The 22,917-nt window shown below is 35.1% G+C and overlaps 1 protein-coding gene across 1 annotated transcript in view; it reads right to left on the bottom strand.

The window, feature by feature from the left end:
• Sirt7 (sirtuin 7) overlaps positions 1-22,467 on the bottom strand; it is a 190,480-nt gene extending 168,013 nt beyond the window's left edge. Inside the window, exons 1-2 of the mRNA XM_090407584.1 lie at positions 22,367-22,467; positions 9,317-9,454 (exon numbers count right to left, since the gene is read on the bottom strand). Of these exons, the coding sequence (XP_090263710.1) occupies positions 9,317-9,454; positions 22,367-22,456 (228 nt within the window). The 5' untranslated portion in view covers positions 22,457-22,467. The remainder of the gene's footprint in view (positions 1-9,316; positions 9,455-22,366) is intronic.
• Between the last annotated feature and the right edge of the window lie 450 nt (positions 22,468-22,917).

Genomic DNA, 22,917 nt, shown 5'->3' with positions numbered 1-22,917 from the left:
AGAGAGAGAGTCCAGTCTTCTATATTTTTCATCCCCTCCAGTCTTTGTCTTCTCTTCTTTCCCTCGACAGTTCCTTCGAGGTGTCCTTTGTAGGCAGTTATGTCTCAGAATATGTCCGAAATAGCTGACTTTACTTTTCTCTTTTTAATTTCTTTTATCAGGCTCCTGTTTATGCCTACCATCTCTAGTACTTCTTCATTTGTCTTTTTGTCTTTCCATGATAGTCTCATAATTCTTCACAGCATCCACATTTCAAAGGCCTCCAGTTTTTTCACACTCAGACTGGAGAGTGTCCATGTCTCTACTCCGTATAATAACGTGAACCATATGTAACATTTGGAGATTCTTAGTCTTATTTTCAGATTTAATTCTCTAGATGTCAGTACATTTTTCATATTGTTGAAAGTTGACCTTACAATTTCAATCCTTTTTCTAATTTCATCTTCTGTCCTGCCATTCTCTGTGATCAAGTGTCCGAGGTATATGCATGTTTGCACCTGTTCTAATTTATTTCCTTTTATATTAATGCATATTTTTGGTATTTCCTTTTCTCTTGAAATTATCATGATTTTTGTCTTTTTAAAGTTGAAACTGAGGCCATACTGTTTGCTGTACATGAGGGTTTCATCCATAAAAGTCTTGGGGTCATATCTGTTTTCAGCTAGAACAGTGTCATCTGCATATTGTTGTGTCCCAATTTATGATTTTTATTCTATCTAATAATTTCCGCTTATCTATGTTCAAGATATCACCAAAATTTTTACTAATATCTAAGTTATTTCTCCCCTTAGTATCCCTAATATTTGTATTATACTGCGCCTTATGGGACATTTAGTTTAAGATATTATATGCAAAAACAAGGAGAAAGAACTAAAATATGTCAGAAAGTGTAACTATGTTGCAGTCGTGACACTTTATCTCGTTTCTTAACACATTAATTTCCTTCTTAACACATTAATTTCCCGCGTGATTAGGTTCGTATTTTTCAAGTGGTGCATTGGACAGCAATTTCAGACAACTTTTTTATCATTGAACAAAGGTTTATTAAAATCTTTAACATGGTACAATTCAATTTTTGTGATTACTCAATTCAGTGCTATACTAAATATTTACAAACTAACATTAGCTAATCACAAGTAATTAGGCTATGATCCTATAATGGGTATCACGATCATGCCGCCATAACAAATTCTACACATAATTTCATATGACATGGACATATAAGATTAATTCACACTGTTTAACTATCCAAACTTAAGTAGATTAACTAAACCTTTTACTATGCTAACACATAACTATGACATCTAAAATTTTCTATACATTACAATGGACATGCAAAATTCTTAGGGCACGTAATTACTTATATAATATTCATGTTAGCAAGCTTACTTTCATTATATTCTGTCAGATACTAAAGTCCTAGTATAATTTTTTCCTTGGTCACTTCAACAGTTCAGTATTAGAATAATGATAACTATTACAGACGAATTATAGTTAACACGAGATATATTTTACAGTACCTTTCTTTCTTGATTTCTCCATATGGGCCTCTACCTTTTTCTGATTGAACTATCTTGGCATAACCTCTCCGATAATCTTCTCCTCCTATGTTCCCTTTTGAATTGAACTATGCCTACGCGGTCTTTACCTTTCATTATTCAGGACACACTTTGAATCGTCTAAATAATGGCTCTGCAATTCACGACGTGGACATCGATTTCTTTACAGCTTTCCCTTTTTCGTGTTGTCACTGAAGTTGAAATACAAAGGATATGCTTTCTTTTCCTCGACTATATGGCATTCTTCGCTTCTTACATAGGAAATACGGAACCGAAATTCCGCTCACTTTTGTTTCCATGTTGTGACGACGGAGATATAACTCCAATCTCGCCACTCAGGAAAACACCGTGAAACCCATACGAAGGAGCTCGCGAAGAACTCTCCTGGAACAGAACCAAAAACCAAAAGCCAAAAAGGTCTAAAAGCCTAAAAAGTAAAGTCTAAAAAGCCCTGTGGGTGGGGGTGGGGGGTTTCCAACCCTTTTATACTTGCTCTCCTAACGGCGCCTTCTATAACTTCTTTTCTCCGCCCCCTACTTAATTTTACTTCACTGACCGATTAGGGTGGCGTTTTTCTGCCAAACGTCCTTTGGTCGGCGAGCCCGTAACGATGTCTTAATCTGGGAATTGGCCCTGAGCGACAGTCTGTTGTTTTTCTTTTTCTAGCCTCTAACTTAATCCCCTTTCCAAAATTTCTCTATGAATTTACTTAATATTTTAATCTCTAGCCTCTCACATACCATCTCTTATGACTAATCCTTTTCTGTCTTATTTAGTTAAATTTTCTCTTTTATATCATATTACAACATTAATATATTCTTTCTTTTTGTTAGTTAGTTCAACAAACACCTTTATATTTTATATATTTTATTGGATGCAAGAATATTTCTTTTTCTTTTAAATAATTCATCTATTATCTTTTATGCAGGGTTTTTAATTTATTTATTCTCCATGTTACACCATGATAGCTGAGAATTCTACATTCTTAAGATATCAGGTGTAACAATATATTAGGTTATTAATATGTCTGCCCCCTACAGAGATTCCTTTGAAGTTATTAATTTTATTAAATATTTCTTCTGTGTACAGGTTTAAGAGAATCAGGGACAAGACACAGCCTTGTCTCACACCTTTCTGAACTGGGAATTCTTCTGAGGTCTCTCTATTTATTTTGAAAGGTGAAGTTTGTTCCCAGTAAAGATTAGTTATTAGCATGTCTTTTCCATCCATGCCTATTTTTGAAAGGATTTCAATTCATTGTTCATGCTGAACATTGTCAAATGCCTTTTTGTAATCTATGAAGCAGAGGTACACATCTTTTTATTTTTCTAGATATCTAGATATCAAAGCCTATAAAGAGGGATAAAAACTTCCCTATACCTGCTTGTCAATGTTTTTAACATTGAAGTGATCCTTTGAAATAATTTGTTTACTGTTGCAATATGTCCTCCTAACTTCAACCCCTGTTCACCATTTCCCTTAAGTTCTTAACCTCATCAATTGATTTTTATTTTTTCATCATCAGAGGTTCCATAGCTCAGTCAGTTTTGACAAAATCCACTGGCTAAAAAGACCTAAATTCAAATACTCTCTAGAATACAACGAACCTTTATCATGGTTTTTCAACTGATAGTGAGTTAACCAGTTTCATACTGAGGTGACAGTTTTTCCTCCTGCAAACAAGCAAACTGACTAGGAAAACACATACATATTTAGGCATAAGACAAACCACCTAATCAGAAAATTATGGTTACAAAACCAATATGGAGAGGTCATGGGCCTTAAGTGATACATGGATTATTATTATAGTTTTTTGATGCCAGAGTGCATAACTTTACACTGAGGCAATGAATTGGCAGCTATTATCCTTTACCCACAAGCCTATTTAGATCATTTTGCAGAATCCCTATATTATCTTTATTAATGATTGCTCTCCATAGTTTAGCATCATTAATAAACAAGTGAATATCCCCCCCCACTGTCAAATAATTCCAGTATCATTGATGTACAAATTGAATAGCAGCAGCAGTCGAAGTAGAGAGCCCCACAGCAAATTACTCATCTCTTTGATTCAACTCCACCATATACTACTATATGATATCTGTCTTTATCAGTCACCTTCTCCTTTGTGTCACAGCTTCATGTTCAACTCCATTTTCTCCAATTTACATGGTAGGGCTTTGAGTAGCATCCTGCCAAATGCTTTTGCAAAGTTCAACAATATCATTGTGTAGCCTTTTTCCATATACATAACTCAACAGACTTTATTAGAGAAAGTGAGTAAATTACTAACAAGACCACTCTCCTTTTTACAAAGCCAAACATTTCCCATAGAGAATTAAACTGCTACCCACCCATTTCTGAATTCTGCCCATAACTAATTTTTCAAATACCTTAACTGGTCTATAATTTGAAACCTCAATCTTAGCACCTCCTTGGTGTAATGGAAATATATTGCCCTCTTTCAATCCCCATGGCATTCTACCAGCACTGAGACTTAAACATTTTAGTTAAAGGCTCTGCCTCTTGGGCTTTCTTCATAACACAGGATATTTCACACCCAACTTTATGGCTGCCTTAAAAATAATCATAATTTACAATTATGAAGCTTTTTACAATTGCTTCTATATTCTAATATATCATTAGTTTTTTGATTTATACACATGTGACTGTATATCATCACTTGCGACATGCCCATTATTGATATTATTATTATCGAAATGAAATGTAAAGCATTTGAAATTTTGATGTAATTACTAGATTCTGACAGGTTACCTTCAAATTTTTTATTGTAATTTAAAATTGACAAGTGTTCAGATATTTGTTGTATTTTGTAAGACATTTTCGTTATGCAAATGGAGACATGTCAGCCATTATACGTAACTTCTCACTTACAATTTGCATGGAGTGTGCATGCTCGCTGAGGAGATTGATGGGTGATTGACAGCTGACAGAGAGAGAGCATTCGGTATTGGGTAATGAGGAAAACAAGTACAGATAGCTAATGGAAATTTGAGAATGGCAACTGGAGAATTTTGTTCTTAGGAAGTTTTTAAGTTTTAAGTGACAGTCAGGAGAATATTAATAGAAGATTTCGAAAAGGAATCATAGAACTGTGAATCTTTAAACTGGAAAAGTTAAGACTGTCAACAAATATTTAGTAAATAAAAGAAGATATTGCGATCGACGTTCTAATTGAATGTTTGAGGAAATGCTGAATAGAAAGTTTCAGGACACTGTACTAATATGGAAAAAGCAATTGATGAAATTTGAAACTATAAAGTGGCTTAACATGAAGAGCTCAACTTAGATATTTGTTTATGAAGTAGTAGAAGAAACTTATTTCTCTGGTACAAAAATTAGCAAATTGTGTGTTAAACAGAACTGCAAGAGGTAAGAAGTAAGAATATTTATACTTTAGTGAGATAGGAGGAATAATATTGTATGCTACATAAGGGAGATAAAAGAGGATCCATTGGAATAGAAGAAGAAAATTTTATATTTTCGAAAAGGGCCTAACAAAGAAACCGACTCTGATGAACGATTTTGTTGTTGTGAAAAAAAGGTGTTTAGTCTGGTAGATGAGATTAAGTATATGTCAAACAATCCAATAATAGAATGAGTCAGAAAATGAATGATTTTAATATTATTGAATAAGCAAATCTCTAAAGTGTAGATTTTAGTATTTTAGAAGGCCTTGGATCCAGTTAATTTTGTAGTTATTTATGTAATTTTATTTAATGTATATCATGTTTTAGTTTCATTAAATGTATATATATATTTTTATTTAGTCTTGAGTCAGTGATTTTCTGTATTCTAAAAGAAATAGTTAAAAGTCATTGCACCAATAGGAATTGAACCCTTGTGTAATTAATAAACACTGAGTAAAAATCTCTTTAGAGAGTAAATACAAGAAAGAAAAAAAAAATCTTAGATCCTCCTTGATGTAATGGAAATATATTGGTTAAAGGCTCTGCACTTAACCTTGCCCCTTGGACTTTCTTCATAACACACATATCTCACACCCAACTTTATGGATGTATTTACATTGAGATGTTTTATTATTATTATTATTATTACGGGTATCTCCATGGAGTCAGTAGACTCATTGCGGGAGACCCAAACTAGCAAAACAATATCTGTCATATCTCTTCTTGAATTCATTTACAGACGAAGAGCTCACAACTAAGTCAGGCAATGAATTCCACTCATTCACCACCCTCCAGGCAAAAAACCTTGTTCTAACACCTTTGTTAACCACACTCTTCTTTAATTTCCAGAGATGACCTCTTGTTCTTCCATCACTATCACACAGCTGAAACATTTCCCCTGCATCAATCCTATAAAAACCTTTTAGTAATTTGAATGTTTCTATCATATCCCCTCTTCTTCGCCTATCAACCAATCTCTGCAATCCACAAGCTCTCAATCTATCAATGTAGGGAGCATTTTTTATATCACTCACCAACTTGGTCACTCTTCTCTGAACCCTCTCCACAGCCTCCTCATCTCCAAGGAATCCAGGTGACCAGACATGAGCACAGTAATCCAAATGTGGAAGTATCAATGCTTTATAAAGGGGAATAATAACCTCTTTATCTCTGGATGTCAGTGTGTTCCTCAACAACCAAGTAATTCTATGTGCAATCTTGGACACCTTAGCAATGTGTCCTCTGAACTTCATCTCCCTATCTACCAATACCCCTAAGTCCCTAGCCTCATCAATCTCTTGGAGTACCTTTCCATCGATGTAGTACACAGCTGGTAATCTTTTAATCCCAAAATGCATGACTTTACACTTTTCCACATTGAACTGACATCCATTTTCTTTTGCCCATTTTACCAGCTTATTTAAATCCTCCTGCAAACTTTCAACATCAGCTTGATTTTTTATTGCACTACACAACTTTGCATCATCAGCAAACAACTGAATATCTCCCTTTAAGCCGTTTCCTATATCATTTATATACAAATTAAACAACATTGGCCCAAGCACAGAGCCCTGAGGCACACCACTGGTCACCTGCCTCATTCTGGACTCGGCTCCTCCATACACCACCTTATGGTATCTCTCCCTGAGCCATTCTCCTATCCATATCACCAATTTAATATCCATTCCCATCTGCTCCAATTTGCGTAACAGTGTTCTATGGGGTATCCTGTCAAAAGCCTTAGCAAAATCCAGAAGTACCACTGTGCAGCCAGTTCCTTTGTCCAACTCAGATGTTATTCTATTATGAATAGTTAATAGATTGCTAAGGCAGGATCTACCTTTAACAAAACCATGTTGGCCTCTATAGAGTATCATATCCTGATCCACCCATTCTTGAATTTTGTCTTTAACCAACTTTTCCAATACTTTTACCACTACTCCTGAGATGGTGATTGGTCTGTAATTCAATACTGCTGTTTTAGAGCCACCCTTATGCAAAGGAACCACTTTGCCTAACTTCCACTCCCTAGGGAGTGGAAGTTAGGCAAAGTGGTTCAAAGTAGGTTAAGATGTTCTGAAATGTTTTAATATCAGAACATCTTAAATTCATCAACCTTCATTCTCGTCTTAATCCTATCACACTGGTCACTGCATTATCTCCACCCAGAAGGAAAAAATGCACTTTTCAGAGATAACAGTAATGATTCAGCGAAATGTTCTTTGGCAACCGTACAATGACGTGGATTGTTAATTGGGAATAATCTGTTATTAGAATAGAAAAAATAAATAAATAAATAAAAACTCACTTTGGCCATAGAAAAAAATCTAAGAGTAAAATTTCTGTTGGTTTCTGTTGGTTATTAGGAAGTTTGAAGTCACAACTTACTATACAATGTTAAAAATGTTTTTGCTGCTATTATTCCACATGAAAGAAAGAGATAATTTTGTGAACATTTTGTATTTCACATCATTAAAAGAAATATGTGAATAAACTGAAAAACAGGTTTAAGGTAACATACAAAATGAAATATTTAAAAAACAGGAATAACAATGGAAAGCATGCATTTGCCATGATGATGATGTTTGCTGGTTCATGGTCTGCTGCAAACTACTGGTGATCTTGTGCATGTTGTACTGAATTAGAGAAGACTAGACTTGATGTAGAGGTATCCCTTGTTTTAAGTTGTACCATTGAGATGTTTAGATCATTTCAGTTAATTCCTTGAATGCTCCTGAGAAAAAATTATAATCTATGTAGAGGATTTTGATTTGCTGCCATAATACTTGATGTTTGGTTTCTGTTGTTTGTATAGCCAGTCCTGATTTGTTTCCTTTTGTTGACATCTGATTGGTGTGTTTCTCCCAACCTGCCTGTCTGTCCTATGTAGAGCAAACCATAGGTGCAGTTCATCCTGTAGATACCAGCTTTCTTGAGAGGTGGATGATGAAGGTTTGGAGATTTCAGGAGATTGGAGATCTTGTTGAATGGGTAGAAAACCACCTTTATATTTTGCTGATGTAGTATCACTGATATTTTATTTGTGACTGACTGCATATAATGGAGAATTACCATTCCTCTGAAGTCTTGTTTTTCATGTTCATCTGACTGTAGGAGACTGACATAGAATTTTGTCTAATGTTCTATTGTAACCATTCTTTGGTAGGATGGTGCTTAGGTAGTCAAGCTCTTGGTTTCTTTTATCTATATTATAGGAGATTCTATAAGAATTATAATGTAGGGAATGAATAATATCTATTTTTTGCATTAGATGGTGACGGGATGTGGCATGCAAATATCATCCAGTGAGTGTTTGTTGGCGTCCAGTGTATATTGAGAAATCGAGTGTTCTGTTGAGATACTTTTAGAAATGTTTAAAAATAGTAAACACCAGTTTACCTCCAATTCAATAGTAAATTTAGCTAAGGGTAAATATTATTAAGGTTTGTGAGAAATTATCAAAAAGAGAAAATATCAAGTATACTACATCAACAAAATATAAAGGAGCTTTCTACCCCTTCAAGAAGATTTCTAATCTCCTGAAGCCCCCCAAAACTTCTCCATCCACCACCTTATGAAACCTGGTGTCTACAAGCTCAACTGTACTTCTGGTTTGCACTACACAGGATAGACAGGTAGGCCAAAAAAAAAAAAAAACACACCAAGGACATAGAGAACAAAAGGAAACACAATTCAGGAATGGCAGCACATGCAACTAAAACCAAACATTAATTATTATAGCAGCAAACCAAAATGCTCCATATAAATTACAATTTTTTCTCAAGAGCATTCAAGTAATCAGCTGAAATGATCAAATATCCTCAACAATGCAACTTAAAACAAAGGATGATTCTACATTGAGTCTGGTCCTATCTAATTCAACACGACATGCAAGTAGTTACCAATAGTTCATAGCAGACCACGAACCAGCAAATGCACACTTTCCATTATTGTTCATGTTTTTTAAATATTTCATTATGTGATAATGTAACAAAATAAAAAATGGATAATAACAAGTAATCTGTTTCATATATTTCTCCTGGTGATGTGAAACACAAGGATTTTCACAAAACAAAACAAACAGATTATCAATAAAATTTATTCTATCTCACATGTTTCTTTCATATGGAATAATACCAGCAAAACATTTCTAATGTCCTCACTCCACAGAAGTCTCTGCAACAGTTACTATATGATGGTTATTCAATGCCAAATGCAATAATAATACATATTCAGGAAATGTCATAACTAGTTCAAAAGCTTCTCAGCTACAAAACAATATATGTTTCTGAATTTGCAGAGACTACAAAAAAAGAACATAAATACCTCTTTTGTTCTTTCTTTTAGAGAATGATGCCTTTCCATTCTACTTTGTACCAAATCTGTTACATCAGGCAGCTGACATAATACTTTTGATTCTTCTTCTGTGCGTTCCCATGACTGTTTCTTTAAAATGTGTCGCACCTGATTATTGAAGAAAATAAGGAAAATTATTAAAAGATTAATTATGTATTTTTATCACACTGACTTACTGCTACAAATCAGTAGTATACTGAAAATTCGTTCACACTTTTCACTATATGTTCTGGCAAATCCATTCAACTTGCTCACCACTCACTATTGTTAAATTGTGAATGAAGAATTTTATGATTATTAATACTTCATTCATGATTTAACATAAATTGCATATCCTAAGTAAATTCTAATTTAAATACTTAATGTTTTTTTTATTGAAATAATAATTTAATTTTTTTTTAGTTATTTATTCTGTATATATAAATTCATTATATAATTTGTAAATGTATCCTAAGTGGACTGTAATATGTGCATTTTATTTATTGTAAATGCAAGTGAAAGTAAATTTAAGAAATTCTGCTAATGAGATTTGATTGGTCACTGTCAAGGAAACAGAGTTAATTTTAGATAGTGTGTGGTGGAGCGTGAGTTATGGTATTCGAAGGGAGAAGGAATTGATATGAGTTGGACTGGCTAGAACCGGATTTTGGCGGGAAGAATGAATGAAGGTATTTTATTGGAAAACGAAAGTAAACAAGAGGAGAAGCATTCAGGACAGCACGGAGTGAAGTAACGGGTGGCAGTAAAGGGAATTTGGAAATGCCATATATAAATTAAGAAGGGACTGGGAAATTAATAGGCAATTAAGAATATTTCTACGGAATTCTAAAATTACGTCGAATTCCAATTGTTTTGAGGAAGAATAGTGCAAAGCTGAAATTAATGCGTACAAGAAAATAAGGAATGAGTAGATTACCTGAAACGAGTGCATTAAGACTTGTGAAGCTCTATGTTTAATATTTCAGTTATATAGTGAAGATTCCTTTGAATAGTGTTACTTCAAAGTGATAGTCAACTTCAGTTTTAAGTGTGCCTATAGTGAATCCAATGTGCAAAGGATGTAACCCAGTAAGAGCAGTCCTTTTTTTTATATTTCAGCATGAAGAAATAAGAGTTAGCTCCGCCCAATATATCTTAACATTAACTGTGGCGTTCTACTAAAATTAGCCCAAGTATGGAGCTTTAAAGTGTTTCCCCCTTGAAGTGATAACTGCCTCATAATTAAATTAAGTGTTGGTTGACTAACAGAGAATTAGAGAATTCTACTTTAAGAATAATTACTGAGAGATTCTGTAACACTGAACTGTGTGGACCATCTTCAATTATTCAGATGAATATAGTATTGACAGCTGAATGTGCGATGCCTAATGTTTTACGTTTGTTATGAGTATTTGGACTAAGCTGATTTGCATTATCTTGTTTTTAAAGTTTTACTTAAATGTACATGTTCTATAACCCTGTATTAAATGTTTATTTTATTGGATTCAATTTGTTGTTTGCCTGATTTTTCTTCATTGCACCGCTCATAAAGTTTATCGGACCTTGCGGAAGCCTTAAATATTCATTTTAAACTCGGCCTGTAGAAAAGTGAGATTGCTAAAGTTAGTTGATGATTGATTCCACTATATTATATAGACTAATCTGAATATAGGGTGGCACAGGATAATATCAATTTCTCTATATTTGGATTAGTAATCAACCAACAATTAATTAAGATAATAAAAAACAGATAATTTAAATAAGAATAACGTTCCAACAAGATGGCAGATTCAAAGCCAAGATGGACGACACAACACTATGTAAAAGTAACTGCTAACTTTACATTTTTATACAACTTCCAGAGATAGCCTCTTATTCTTTTCCTTTCTCCCTCCACTTTATTGTATAATCCCTTCTTATTCTTCTCTTTTTTTTTTTTTTATCAACAACTGATTCAATAGAAACTGTAATGTCTTTGATCCAGATGGGATTAGAAAAAGAGTAGAAGGCAAGAGAGGAAAAACCAGGATACCTGGAAGTTATGTAAGAGTGTGGTGAAAAGGGGTGTGCAGAATAGATTTTTTACATGGAGAATTGTCAATGAATGGAATGCATTACCAGAATGTGTTGTTAATGCAAGGAGTGTTGAGTTTTCGGTATGATACACATGTTGTCATTTGAATGAACCTCCCACGATGAGTCTGCCGACTCCATAGAGGGTGCAATAATAATAATGTATGGAAGGGATATAGTAGTCTGTATCAATATTTAAGCATGGAGGTTTATCTATATATAGTACTTCATGAAGTGAGTTTTTAGGATAAAAACCCAGGACTTCTAGGAGACAGCGATGGGGATTTTACCTGATTAATAAAGCAGAATAAGCAAATGTGGACATTAAGAATGTTTTGGATCTAAAAAGTGTTGAAAAAATACTTATGAATTCTCACTTGAGGTGATTTGGACACAGAATGAATTTAGAAAGAATATCAAGAATAATGCATGAAATGAAAATGGAGAGGGGAAAAAAAAGACCAAGGAGACCATGAAAAAGATACAGAGATCAGATAAGAGAAGATTTAGAAAAAATAAACTTGAGTTGGAACAGTGCTCATGAAGAAAGGAATGGAGAGCTCTGATCTGCCTCACATTATTATTATTATTATGAGAGAGCAGGGAGTAAGGGACTAATCGAGGAGGCTACATACATGCACCAGCAATCATACTTCTTGAATTCATTTCACACTGCTTGCACACGCAATGTCTAATGGCAATCCATTCCAATCACTCATACCACCCTATGAGAGAAAAATTTAACCCTCACCTCCTTCTTAGCAGCATTCATTCTCAGCTTACAAGTATGCCCTCTTGTCCTTTCTCCACCCTCATAAAATGAAAAATTCCATCAACTGAAATCCTATACGACCTTTTCAGAAATGTATAAGTCTCAATCCTGTCACTCCTCTTTCTCCTGTTGGCTAGTGTCTGCAGTCTACAAATTCTCAATCTATTTTCATAATCAATATTCCATAATCCTGATATTATATTTAACACTCTCTCCACCGTATCATAATCACACTGGAAACCAGGAGACCAGACTTGTGCACAATAGTCCAAATGAGGTCTTATCAAGGCTTTGTGAAGAGGCAAAATGACATCCTCATCTTTACACATCTTTACCCTGATTGCAATGCTGAAAGTTTGTTTCAGCATTGCAATCAGGGTCTCCCAGTAGGGGTGTGCAGGTTGTGCCTTGCACAAAGGTGCATGATAAGGGGTGCCATTTCATTTAAAATTTCATTTTAATTTGCAAAGTCTATTTTATGGGAGTGCTGAAATATAACTTTGAACAAAGGCACCTCTTACTCATGGGGCAGCACTGACTGCAATTATCTTTAGAGTTGTATTTGCAATCTTTGCTACATGGCTCCTGAACTTCAACTTCCAATCTACTAACACTACAAGAACCCTAGCCTGACCAGTTTCATCTAGTATAATCTCACCAATATAATATGACATTGGAAAGCTAAGTATGAGTATGAAAAGAAACTAGCTCTGCAAGATAACGGCAACCCACAAGAATTCTATCAATGTGCTGCAAATAAAAGAAAGAATGAATTACATTAACAGATGCAGAAGAGACTGTTCATCAACTAGTAAGTACCCATTTTGCTAAAAGCTATTAACCTGATGTATACAACATTGAGTTAACTGTTGCCTATTCGCTGAATGAAGAAACACAGGTGTATGAAGATGAGGTATTAGAACTGTTGCACAAACTGAATAACAATTCAGCAATGGTGATTGATGGAATATCAGAAAGGGTGCTAAAAGAATGTTCAACTGAACTGGCTATTCCTTTAACCAGGCTATATAATTTGAGTCTCAGAACAGGTAAGATTCCACAGAAATGGAAAGAATGCATGGTAATCCCATTGCACAAGGGTGGTGCAAAGACTAATGTATCCAACTATCCACCAATCAGTATCTCAGGAGTGGTGGTGAAGATTTTGGAAAACATTGGTTAGGGCTCGTTTTCAGAAATGGGTTAACAGTGAATCTCTACTTTGCAATGAACAGCATGGTTTTACTACAAGAAGGCCATGTTTTAGCAACTTGCTTGCATTCTATAATAATGCTACCATTGAAACAGACAAGCGGAATGGATACACCATGACACTTTTTGGATTTTGCTAAGGCTTTTGACAGAATACAGCATGAAAGACTGTTGCATAAATTGGAAAATATGGGTTTGGATTATAAAATATCAGCATGGATAAGAGGATGGCTGACTGCCAGATATCAAAAAGTAGTATACGGGGAATATGAGTCTGCAAGATTTAAGGTACCTTGATAATGATCCCATTATCAAGGTACTTTAATTGAGTCAGCACCCGCAGAATACAAGAGATGGTGCTCTTTTAAAACAGTCATATCTGGTGCCTCCCAGCATGACTGGGTAAGGTATGGCACCAGACTCCTCCCTGGGTTTGAGTATATTGACCTTATCAGGATGAGGATAAAACTCATACCTGCACACTCGAGCCTGCATAGCTCAATGGGGTAGTGACAACTCAAACTGTAGGGCTGGCTGCCACTACAATAAGACAGTGTTGCTTCTGCACCCATGGAGGCCGAGTGCAGAGGCATGACGCCGTGGTCTCCATTCTGAACCGCTTTAAGAACAAAAGTTGAGAGACCGCAGTGGAACCACATTATAGTACCTCCACGGGTTTGCGTAAGCCAGACTTAGTGATTAAAAGAGATGGTGATGTTTGGGTAGTTGATGCCCAGGTGGTGGGAATAAGTTAGTAAGATACGGGAGGAGCATGGGGCAACTCCAAGGTTTACCAGCACCACCATCTCTTTACATGGTGTATGGAGCGCAAATAGGACTTAAAACAAGGATTGAGATTTGTAGTCTGCAGACACTAGCAAACAGGAAAAAGAGGGGAGATATGATTGAGACATACAAACTTCTGAAAGGTTCATACAGGATTTTAGTTGGGTTTTTTTATTTTATGGAGGATGGAGAAAGACAAGAGAGCATTCTTGGAAGCTGAGAATGAATGCTGCTAAGAAGGGGTGAGGGCTAGATTTTTCTCTCATAGGATGGTGCGTGATTAGAATGATTGCCATTGGACATTGTGTATGCACGCAATGTGAAATGAATTCAAGAATTTATTAATAATATAATATCAATAGAATTCTTGTTGCATGCCTTTAGCTTGCAGAGAAAGTTTCTTTTCATACTCAGACTTAGCTGTCCATACAACAGTTACGACTATTCTAGCCTGCTGCTTATAATTTTCATAATGGACATCATCCTTATGCACACGGTATTCCTCCCACATCATTCATTTCTTATAAGTCTTACTTAATAAGATTACACATCCATTTGACTCCTACCCTATTTATTCTTCAAATTCTTAAGACACATTCTGATATTGCATCATTTAAGTATTTTTTAAATGTTTCCCATTTAAACTTATAAAAGACTTGACTTAGACAAAGGAGTGGGATTGTTTTAATAATAAGGTTCATACAGGAATTCTTGATACATAATGGACCTTATGCTATACTATGGTTGGCCAAATTCTTCAGCAACATACTGAAAGTGGTTGCGTCCCTAGGGAATTTAAAAGAACAAAAATCATCACTATGTTAAAACCTGGTAAGCCAGCAGAAAGAAGTAAAAGCTATTGTCCCATGGCCCTTTTAATTGCAACCTACAAACTGCTGGAGAGACTGATTTTGAATAGGATCAGTGGGAAAATTTTGGAATGTGTTCCAATAGAACAAGAGGGGTTCAGAAGAGATCACAGCTGCATAGATCAGGTCCTTAGCTTAACAACTTACATTGAAGCAGGGTTTCAAAAGATGTCTGAAGACTACTGCAGTCTTTGTTGACTGCAGACAGTATTGTAGGTCTGGACGGAGGGAGAGACTCATACACAAATTCCTTAAGGTCATCCCATGTAAAACACTGGGGCACCTCATAAACAAATTATGTGATCGATATTTCAGGGTAGTAAATGGGGGAAGTATCAGTAAACAGAGAATGCTTAGAAATGGGCTACCACAAGGCTCAATGCTAGCACCACCACTGCTTTTTAGTCTTTACATCGCAGACATCCCTGAAACAGTTAGCAGAAAGTTTGATTATGCAGATGATTTAGCTTTGGTGATCAGTGACAAATCCATAGAAAGAACTGAAGAAATACTGATGAATGATATGTCCACCTTATGGCAGTTCTATAAAAAAAAAAAAAAAATGAAGATTAACACCAAATCCTGATAAAACTGAATATTCTTGTTTTCACCTTAATAATAGACTTGCAAATCAAAACCCAGAGATATATGTTGATGGGACATTAATCTCATTTAATCTGACACCTAAATACTTTGGGATAACCTTGGATAGAACTCAGTCATTTAAACAACATATGATTAATATCACTGCTAAAGTACGTACTAGTAATAATATAGTCCAGAAGCTTTGCAATACTACATGGGGCTCAAGTGCCACAACCCTACGGTGCACTGCTTTGGGACTGGTTTACAGTGCAACAGAGAATGGCACCTCTGTTTAGCTTAATAGTCACCATGTCAACAAATTAGATGTTCAACTTAATATCACTATGTGTTTAATAATGGTTGTATCAGAAGCACACCCTTACAATGGCTCCCCATTCTGAGCCATATTTCTCCTCCAGAAATATGGCTCAGAATGGGGAGCTCCCTGCGACGACAGGAAGCTTTGCTTCATGAATATAAAAAAAATCTTAAATAACCAAAACCTCCCAATACATGAGTTTATCTGACAGATTAAAATCCAGAATACCTGCCATTAGGACCACCTATAATCTTCTCAGTCAGAATGTCAGCTTGATGAATAAGTAGGATGCACTGTGGATGCAAGCAGTATCACCTGAAGTCCATAGCTACATAAATATTCTTCAAAAACCATCTGGATTTGACCTGCCCAGGAATACATGGAAAACCGGTAATAGGATCCGTACAGGTCACGGTGTATGCGGAGACTTAATATCAAAGTGGAGAAAGATAATGAATCCCAACTGCCCTTGTGGAGCCGAGACCCAAACCATCCATCATATAGTTCAGGAATGTGAGTTAACAGCATATCCAGGCAAATTAAAGGACATTTTTGACCTATCCCCAGAGGCGATCAATTGGATTAAAAATCTAAATGTAAAAATATGACTAAATTTTTGTTTGATGCTTATCATATATTTAATGCCTGTATTTTATCTGTATGTCTATGTTTTACTTTATATTTATAATTTTATATATTTGTATTTTATCCATATTCATATGTATTTCATGTTATTCCCTTTTAACCATGTGTATATGCCATACGATAAATAAATAAAATAAATAATAATAATAATAAGTGCATGGTGTCGCATTTTGGAGTGCAGAAATATAAGGCTGTGTGCTATATTGAACATACCATACTGCAGGAAGTGGATGAGATGTGAGATTTGGGAGTGATGGTAGATATTAGACTGAAGGTTAGAGAGCATATTGCAAGTCTTGCAAAGGCTGTGCATCACAGTACTGCTATGATGAGAAATAATCAAATATGTAGAGATAAAGACGTGGTTATGCGGCTGTATAAAACACTGGTCAGACCACACTTGGACTATTGTACTCAAATTTGGTCACCTAGATTTCACTGTCATGTGTAAACAATGGAGAGGGTCCAGAGACGAGTGACTATGACAATACCTGGACTTTGGAATGCAGCTCTGGAGAGAAGTTGAAGAAAGTTTGGTGGATAAGAAGAAAAGAGGTGATATGATAGAGCCTTAAATTGATGAGAGGATTTTATCGGATTAATCCAGATGGGATTATAAAAAGAGTAGAAGGCAAGATGGGAAAAACCAAAGGCCATCCCTGGAAGGTTATGTAAGAGTATGGTGAAAAGAGTTGTGAGGAGGAGTAGATTTTTTACATGGAGAATTGACAGTGAATGGAATGCATTACAGCCCATTAGGCTTAATTCATGAACATGTGGCTGTATATGTAGAGGGATTCCAATTTAAACATGCACGCTACTGTTTTTTGAATTCAATTCCTATTATTGTTCGATCATTGTACTGATAATGTCTTATGAGACATAAGACAAAATATTTACATAATTAAAAAAAAGCTATTTACTGTGGCATACATGTCATTCTATAGTTATGTGGAAATGATGCTGATGAATGCATTCCTGAAACAATAACCTTTTTCAGAACAATTCAAACTGTGTACCACCTCCTCAGTTTCAGTTCTAAGTGGTGGGAATTACTACAAAATCGTATTGGTTGTTCTCTTCATAGTGTGTCTGAAACAAAATGATCAGATTGCATTGAATGTGTAAAGCCTTTTGCAGCTCACTTGCCTGGCATTAAATTAACACTGGAAGACCTCCGAAAAAATGAAATAGAAAATGATGGTACAACATAACAAAATTTCATGCCGGCTGGGGCGTCACCCGGTAAAACAAGGCCCCCATTGTTTTTGCCAGGGAACCAGAGCGAACAGCGAAAAGTCAGCTACTGGAACAAATCCGAAAGTACACCCCAACTCAACATCACCAGAGTTAAAGATTGGGAATATCAACATAAGAAACCTGAATGGCAAAGAAATGGAGCTAGCTGAAGAATTAGATAAGTACCAGACATAACAGATCGACATAATAGGGGCGACTGAAACAAAAAAAGACAAAAACTGGTGAGATCTTTCTGAGCAATAAATACAAAATGTTATATTCAGGAAATGACAATCAAGGAAAAGAAGGAGTAGCCATAGTATTCAACACAAAATACAAGGCTAATCTTCTTGAATGGCAGGCAGTCTCAAGTAGATTGTGGGCAAATATCAGAATGGGGAATTGGACAATGAGACTTATTTGTGCCTATGGTCCCACAGAAGGTTCTACTAAGGTAGAAGTGAAGGAATTTTTTTATGCTTTAGAAAAAGCAACTGACACAATGAAAAAAGGAACAGTTGGTCTTGTTGGGGACCTAAATAGCAGAGTTGGATTGTCAGACATACAAAAATATTTTGGGAAAATTTGGAGAAAAGAGCAAAGCTAATAATAATGGCAAATATCTGTTGGATTTCTGCTCAGCACATGGACTTGTTATTACTAACACCATGTTCCAACATAAAAAATGTACACAAATTCACATGGAGAGAAGACGCAAGGAATAAGAAACGTCTCATTGACTATGTCAATGTTGATAGTGATGTTTTCTCCCTAGTGCAGGATACCAGAATGTACAGAGGATTTGAAATTGAAAGCGATCACTATTTATTCTTGAGTAGAATAAAATTAAATTTCAAATTGAAAAGAATAACATGTAAGAAAGTTTTAAAGCGAATAAAAGTTGAACAGCTCTCAGATGTGAACTGTAGACTAAAATATACAAAGATTATTGAAAAAAAAAATGAAAGATTTTGAGCACATGAACCAAACTTCAGAGATTCAGTGGCAAGTCTTGAAGAAAGCCCCGATTGATTCAGCCAGAGAGGCATGTGGTGAGGTTGTCTGCAAGGATAGAAAAATCAGAACTCCATGGTGGACACAGGAAGTTAGAGGCAGTGAAGGAAAAGAAGAAAGCATATCAAATGTTCCTAGCAAATAAGTCAGCTTTTACTCTTAGAGAATACAGAGACAAATGTAAGAAAGTGAAACACTGTGTAAAACTAGCTAAACAAAAGTCATGGGAGGACTTTGGCAAGAACTTAGAAAATAAATATCAAGAAGGTGGTAAGATATTCTGGAGGTTCTTGAAGAAGCTTAGAAATGGAGGAAAGAGTGCTGTAAAAGGAGTTAGAGATGATAAAGGTGTCATGAAAACGGGAGAAAAAGATATCCTTGAAGTATACAGTAATTACTTTGAAAAACTGCTAAAAGAAACAAGCAGTGATGATAGCAAAGTGGTAAAAAAAATACTGACCATGTGCATGCAGTCAGGAATATATATCTATACTTGAAGTAAAAAAGACATCAAAGGCTTGAAATGTGGAAAGGTAGCAGGAGTAGATGATATTCGACCAGAAATGCTGAAGTATGGTGGTATAAGAGTCTTACAGTGGCTGCACTGCATAGTTCAGAAAGCCTGGACAGAGGGACAAATTCCTCATGATTGGAATAGAGCTCTAATAGTACGTGTATATAAAAAGGGAAATAAAACTGAATGTGAGAATTACAGAAGTATTTCCATACTGAGTGTTCCTGGCAAGATCTATGCAAGTGTACTTGAGAAACGGTTGAGAAGAATTGCGGAAGATAAGCTTGGTGAAGAGCAAGCTAGATTCAGGCCAAATAGAGGCTGTCAGGATCAGATCTTCACTTTATGACAAATAGTTGAGAAAGCATGGGAATATAACAAAGATCTGTATTTAAGTTTTGTTGATCTGGAAAAGGCATACGACAAGGTGCCAAGAGAGAAGCTGTTCAATATGCTACAGTTATATGGTGTCAATGGGGCATTATATCAAGCAATACTTAGTCTTTATTTGAGTTGTAAGTCAGCAGTTAGAATCAAAGGAAGAATCGAAGGAAGATGGTTTAATGTTAAATCTGGTGTGAGACAAGGATATACATTATCCCCTCTGTTATTCATTATCTATATGGATCACATTATGAAGGAAAGTGGTATTAAACATGATATCAGAATTGGAGATATTAATGTCAGCTCTTTGCTTTATGCGGACGATGTTATACTTCTAAATAAATCCGCTACAAGTCTGCAAGATTCTCTGACTAAATTGAATAGCTGTTGTAATAGATATGGTATGAAGGTCAGCAATAAAAAGACAAAGACAATGAAAATAGGTAGAATTGTTGAAAATGTCAACTGTGTTGTGAACGGGGAACCTGTGGAACAAGTAAAACATTTCAGCTACTTAAGCACGATTTTTACTGAAGATGGTAAATTAAATATGGAAATAGACAACAGAATCAACAAAGCTAATATGGTAGGCAGTCAAATGAATAAATTCATATGGAATAAGAGAGAAATTAATCGGAACACTGAATTAGCTGTATTCAAGACAGTGTTCAATCCAGTCAGTTTTATTCCTGACCCAGCTCTCAGATACATTTTAACTTATGTATCTGAGAGCTGGGTCAGAAATAAAACACTTGATCAAAGACTAGATACTAGAGACATGAGAGTTCTGAGAAAGATTAGAGGCGTGAACAGATGGCATCAATGGTAATATCATATTAAAAACGAGGATATTAGGAAAGAACTTGACATTGTCAGCATCCAGGAATGCATTAGAAGAGCTAATCTTAGGTGGTATGGTCACTTAAACAGAATGGGCGAAGAAAGATTATAAAAACAATTGTTCTCTGCCAGGTTGGCAGGAAAACGACCCAGAGGAAGAACCAAGATATAGGTGGATTGATATGGTACAAAGTGCCTTAGATGATAGAAATATAACATCTGATAATGTTGGAGTCTTGACAAGTAACAGACTGATTTGGAGGAAAATTATAGATAGGAAGTTAGTAATGATGTAAATTTTTCATGTACTATCATATCCTGTACAGCCCTTGAAGGTACATGGCAGGAATTTGATGATGTGTAATGATGAATAATTTATTCAGTAATTCCTCAATTATCCAACCATGGCAGAAGAGCAATTTGCTAGCAGCATAATTAAAGGATTGCATAAATGAAGGTACAATTACATGGTGCTGTACTAAAGTCGATAAACTAACCTGTTCGAGGGTTGGCTAACTGAAGGTTTATTCATTTAAAGGCCCTCAATCTGCTGCATTTTCAAATTTACAACATATAAAATTCAATAGAAAGTTTTAAGTTACTTAAAGATTTTTTATAGGAGTGATGCAGGGGAAATGTTTCTAGGGTGACCACAACAAGAGGTCATCCCTGGAAGTTGAATAAAGGTGTGAGGTCCAGATTTTTTTGTTTGGAGAGTTGTGAATGAGTGGAATGAGTTGCCAGAATCAGTTGTGAGTGCTTTGTTAATGGGTTCAAGGAGAAGTATGACAGATTGTGTGGATAGATTGCGTCTCCTACGATGAGTCTTCATACTACATGGAGGTGCCTGTATAATAATAATAATGAATTCAAAAGATTGCTGTAACCTTGGCACAAAATGCTGTTGGCTAACATTTGTTTTTCAACATAGTATTTCTATAAAATGATCAACGTAGGTACTAAAAAACACAATGTCAAGTTTGTGAAACCTCAAATTTTATTATTACATAACAGTGACCACAGAGTACTAGAATTCAGCTAAGATCTTCACTCTAATTTATAAAATATCTATAATAGCTTACCTTATTTTATTCTAATTATGCATTCATTAGTTCTAGCAATGCACTTCTACTTACTTGGTGGAGAAATTTCACTCCCTTGTGAACAACAACATCCATGTTCAACTTTAAGGTATTTTTTTATCCAGGAATTTATTTAATAAGCACATCTTTTTCTATAAAACAATAGGTAAAAAATCTGCATCCATGCAATGAAGTTTTTACATGGTGTGTACATACCATGTACTTAAATCTACACGATCATCTAAATAAATCAGTCACAGCTCATTTTAAACAATGTCAACAAGCAGGAATATAAAATCAATAATAATGCTGGATATACTTTTTCTGAAATTTGAACAACAGCAGAAAATTTTGAGCAGAAAACTCTAAAATGAAACTTATGCTGCAGAACCCTTTGCTAATTGCATAATTACAATCAAAATGTATTAATATCTTCAGCTCAAAAAAAAAAAAAGTGTTAAGTATCATTATAAAAACACCTGTGTAACACAGCGCACAAGAGGTTAATTATGCTAATTATTTATTTTAAATATATATTATATTCAGACATTACATATGGTAATAGTATATTTTGTGGCTGTTTACAATATGATCCACAAAAAAAATATGCAAAACTGTCAACAGAACTGACTTCGAATAATTAGGATAGAAAAAAGAATCAAATAAAAGAAGCCCATGTGCAGTTCAGACAGAGTTCAGAATCTTACCTGCCTGAGCTTCTTTCGCTGTTCTTCTTTATAGATTATTCGCTTTAATTCGGCTACTTTTCTAGCTTCGCGTAGCGACTTTTCCGCCATTATGTAACAAAATCAACAGTAGCAAACAGTACTATATGACATAGATGTGGACAGATTCCGATTATATACAAAATATTTTGGATCACAGTTTATTAATTTTGTCCTAACTAACACTAGTATACACTTATATACCTGAGAAACATTTAAGGTGATTAATTTAAGGAAATTTAGAATTTCCTGCGTTCATTTATAATGGCAGTTTCCACAATACACGTAAACATTTAATTCATCCATGATAACTTTCTCTCTGCCAAACTTGAAGCATTTAAATCGATGTTTACCTCAGCGCGACTCCATACGTTTGTAAAACAGCTGCAAATGTTTTTTTTTTTCTTTCTTTCTTTTTTCTTTCTTTTTTTTTTTTTTTTTTTATTATCATCTGTACAGTCTCGCTAGTAAAGAAATTTGCTTGCTTCGGGATGTGTATAGATCTCTTTGGAAGTAGATTTCAGAATTGGATA

Source organism: Typopeltis vanoorti, chromosome 17, assembly GCF_054136105.1.
Source record: "Typopeltis vanoorti isolate ZY-2024b chromosome 17, IOZ_Tvanoo_1.0, whole genome shotgun sequence".
In the NCBI taxonomy this organism is placed as follows: Eukaryota; Metazoa; Arthropoda; class Arachnida; order Uropygi; family Thelyphonidae; genus Typopeltis; species Typopeltis vanoorti.
The sequence above is the reverse complement of the archived record's forward strand: the minus strand, read 5'-3'. Positions and strand labels throughout refer to the sequence as shown.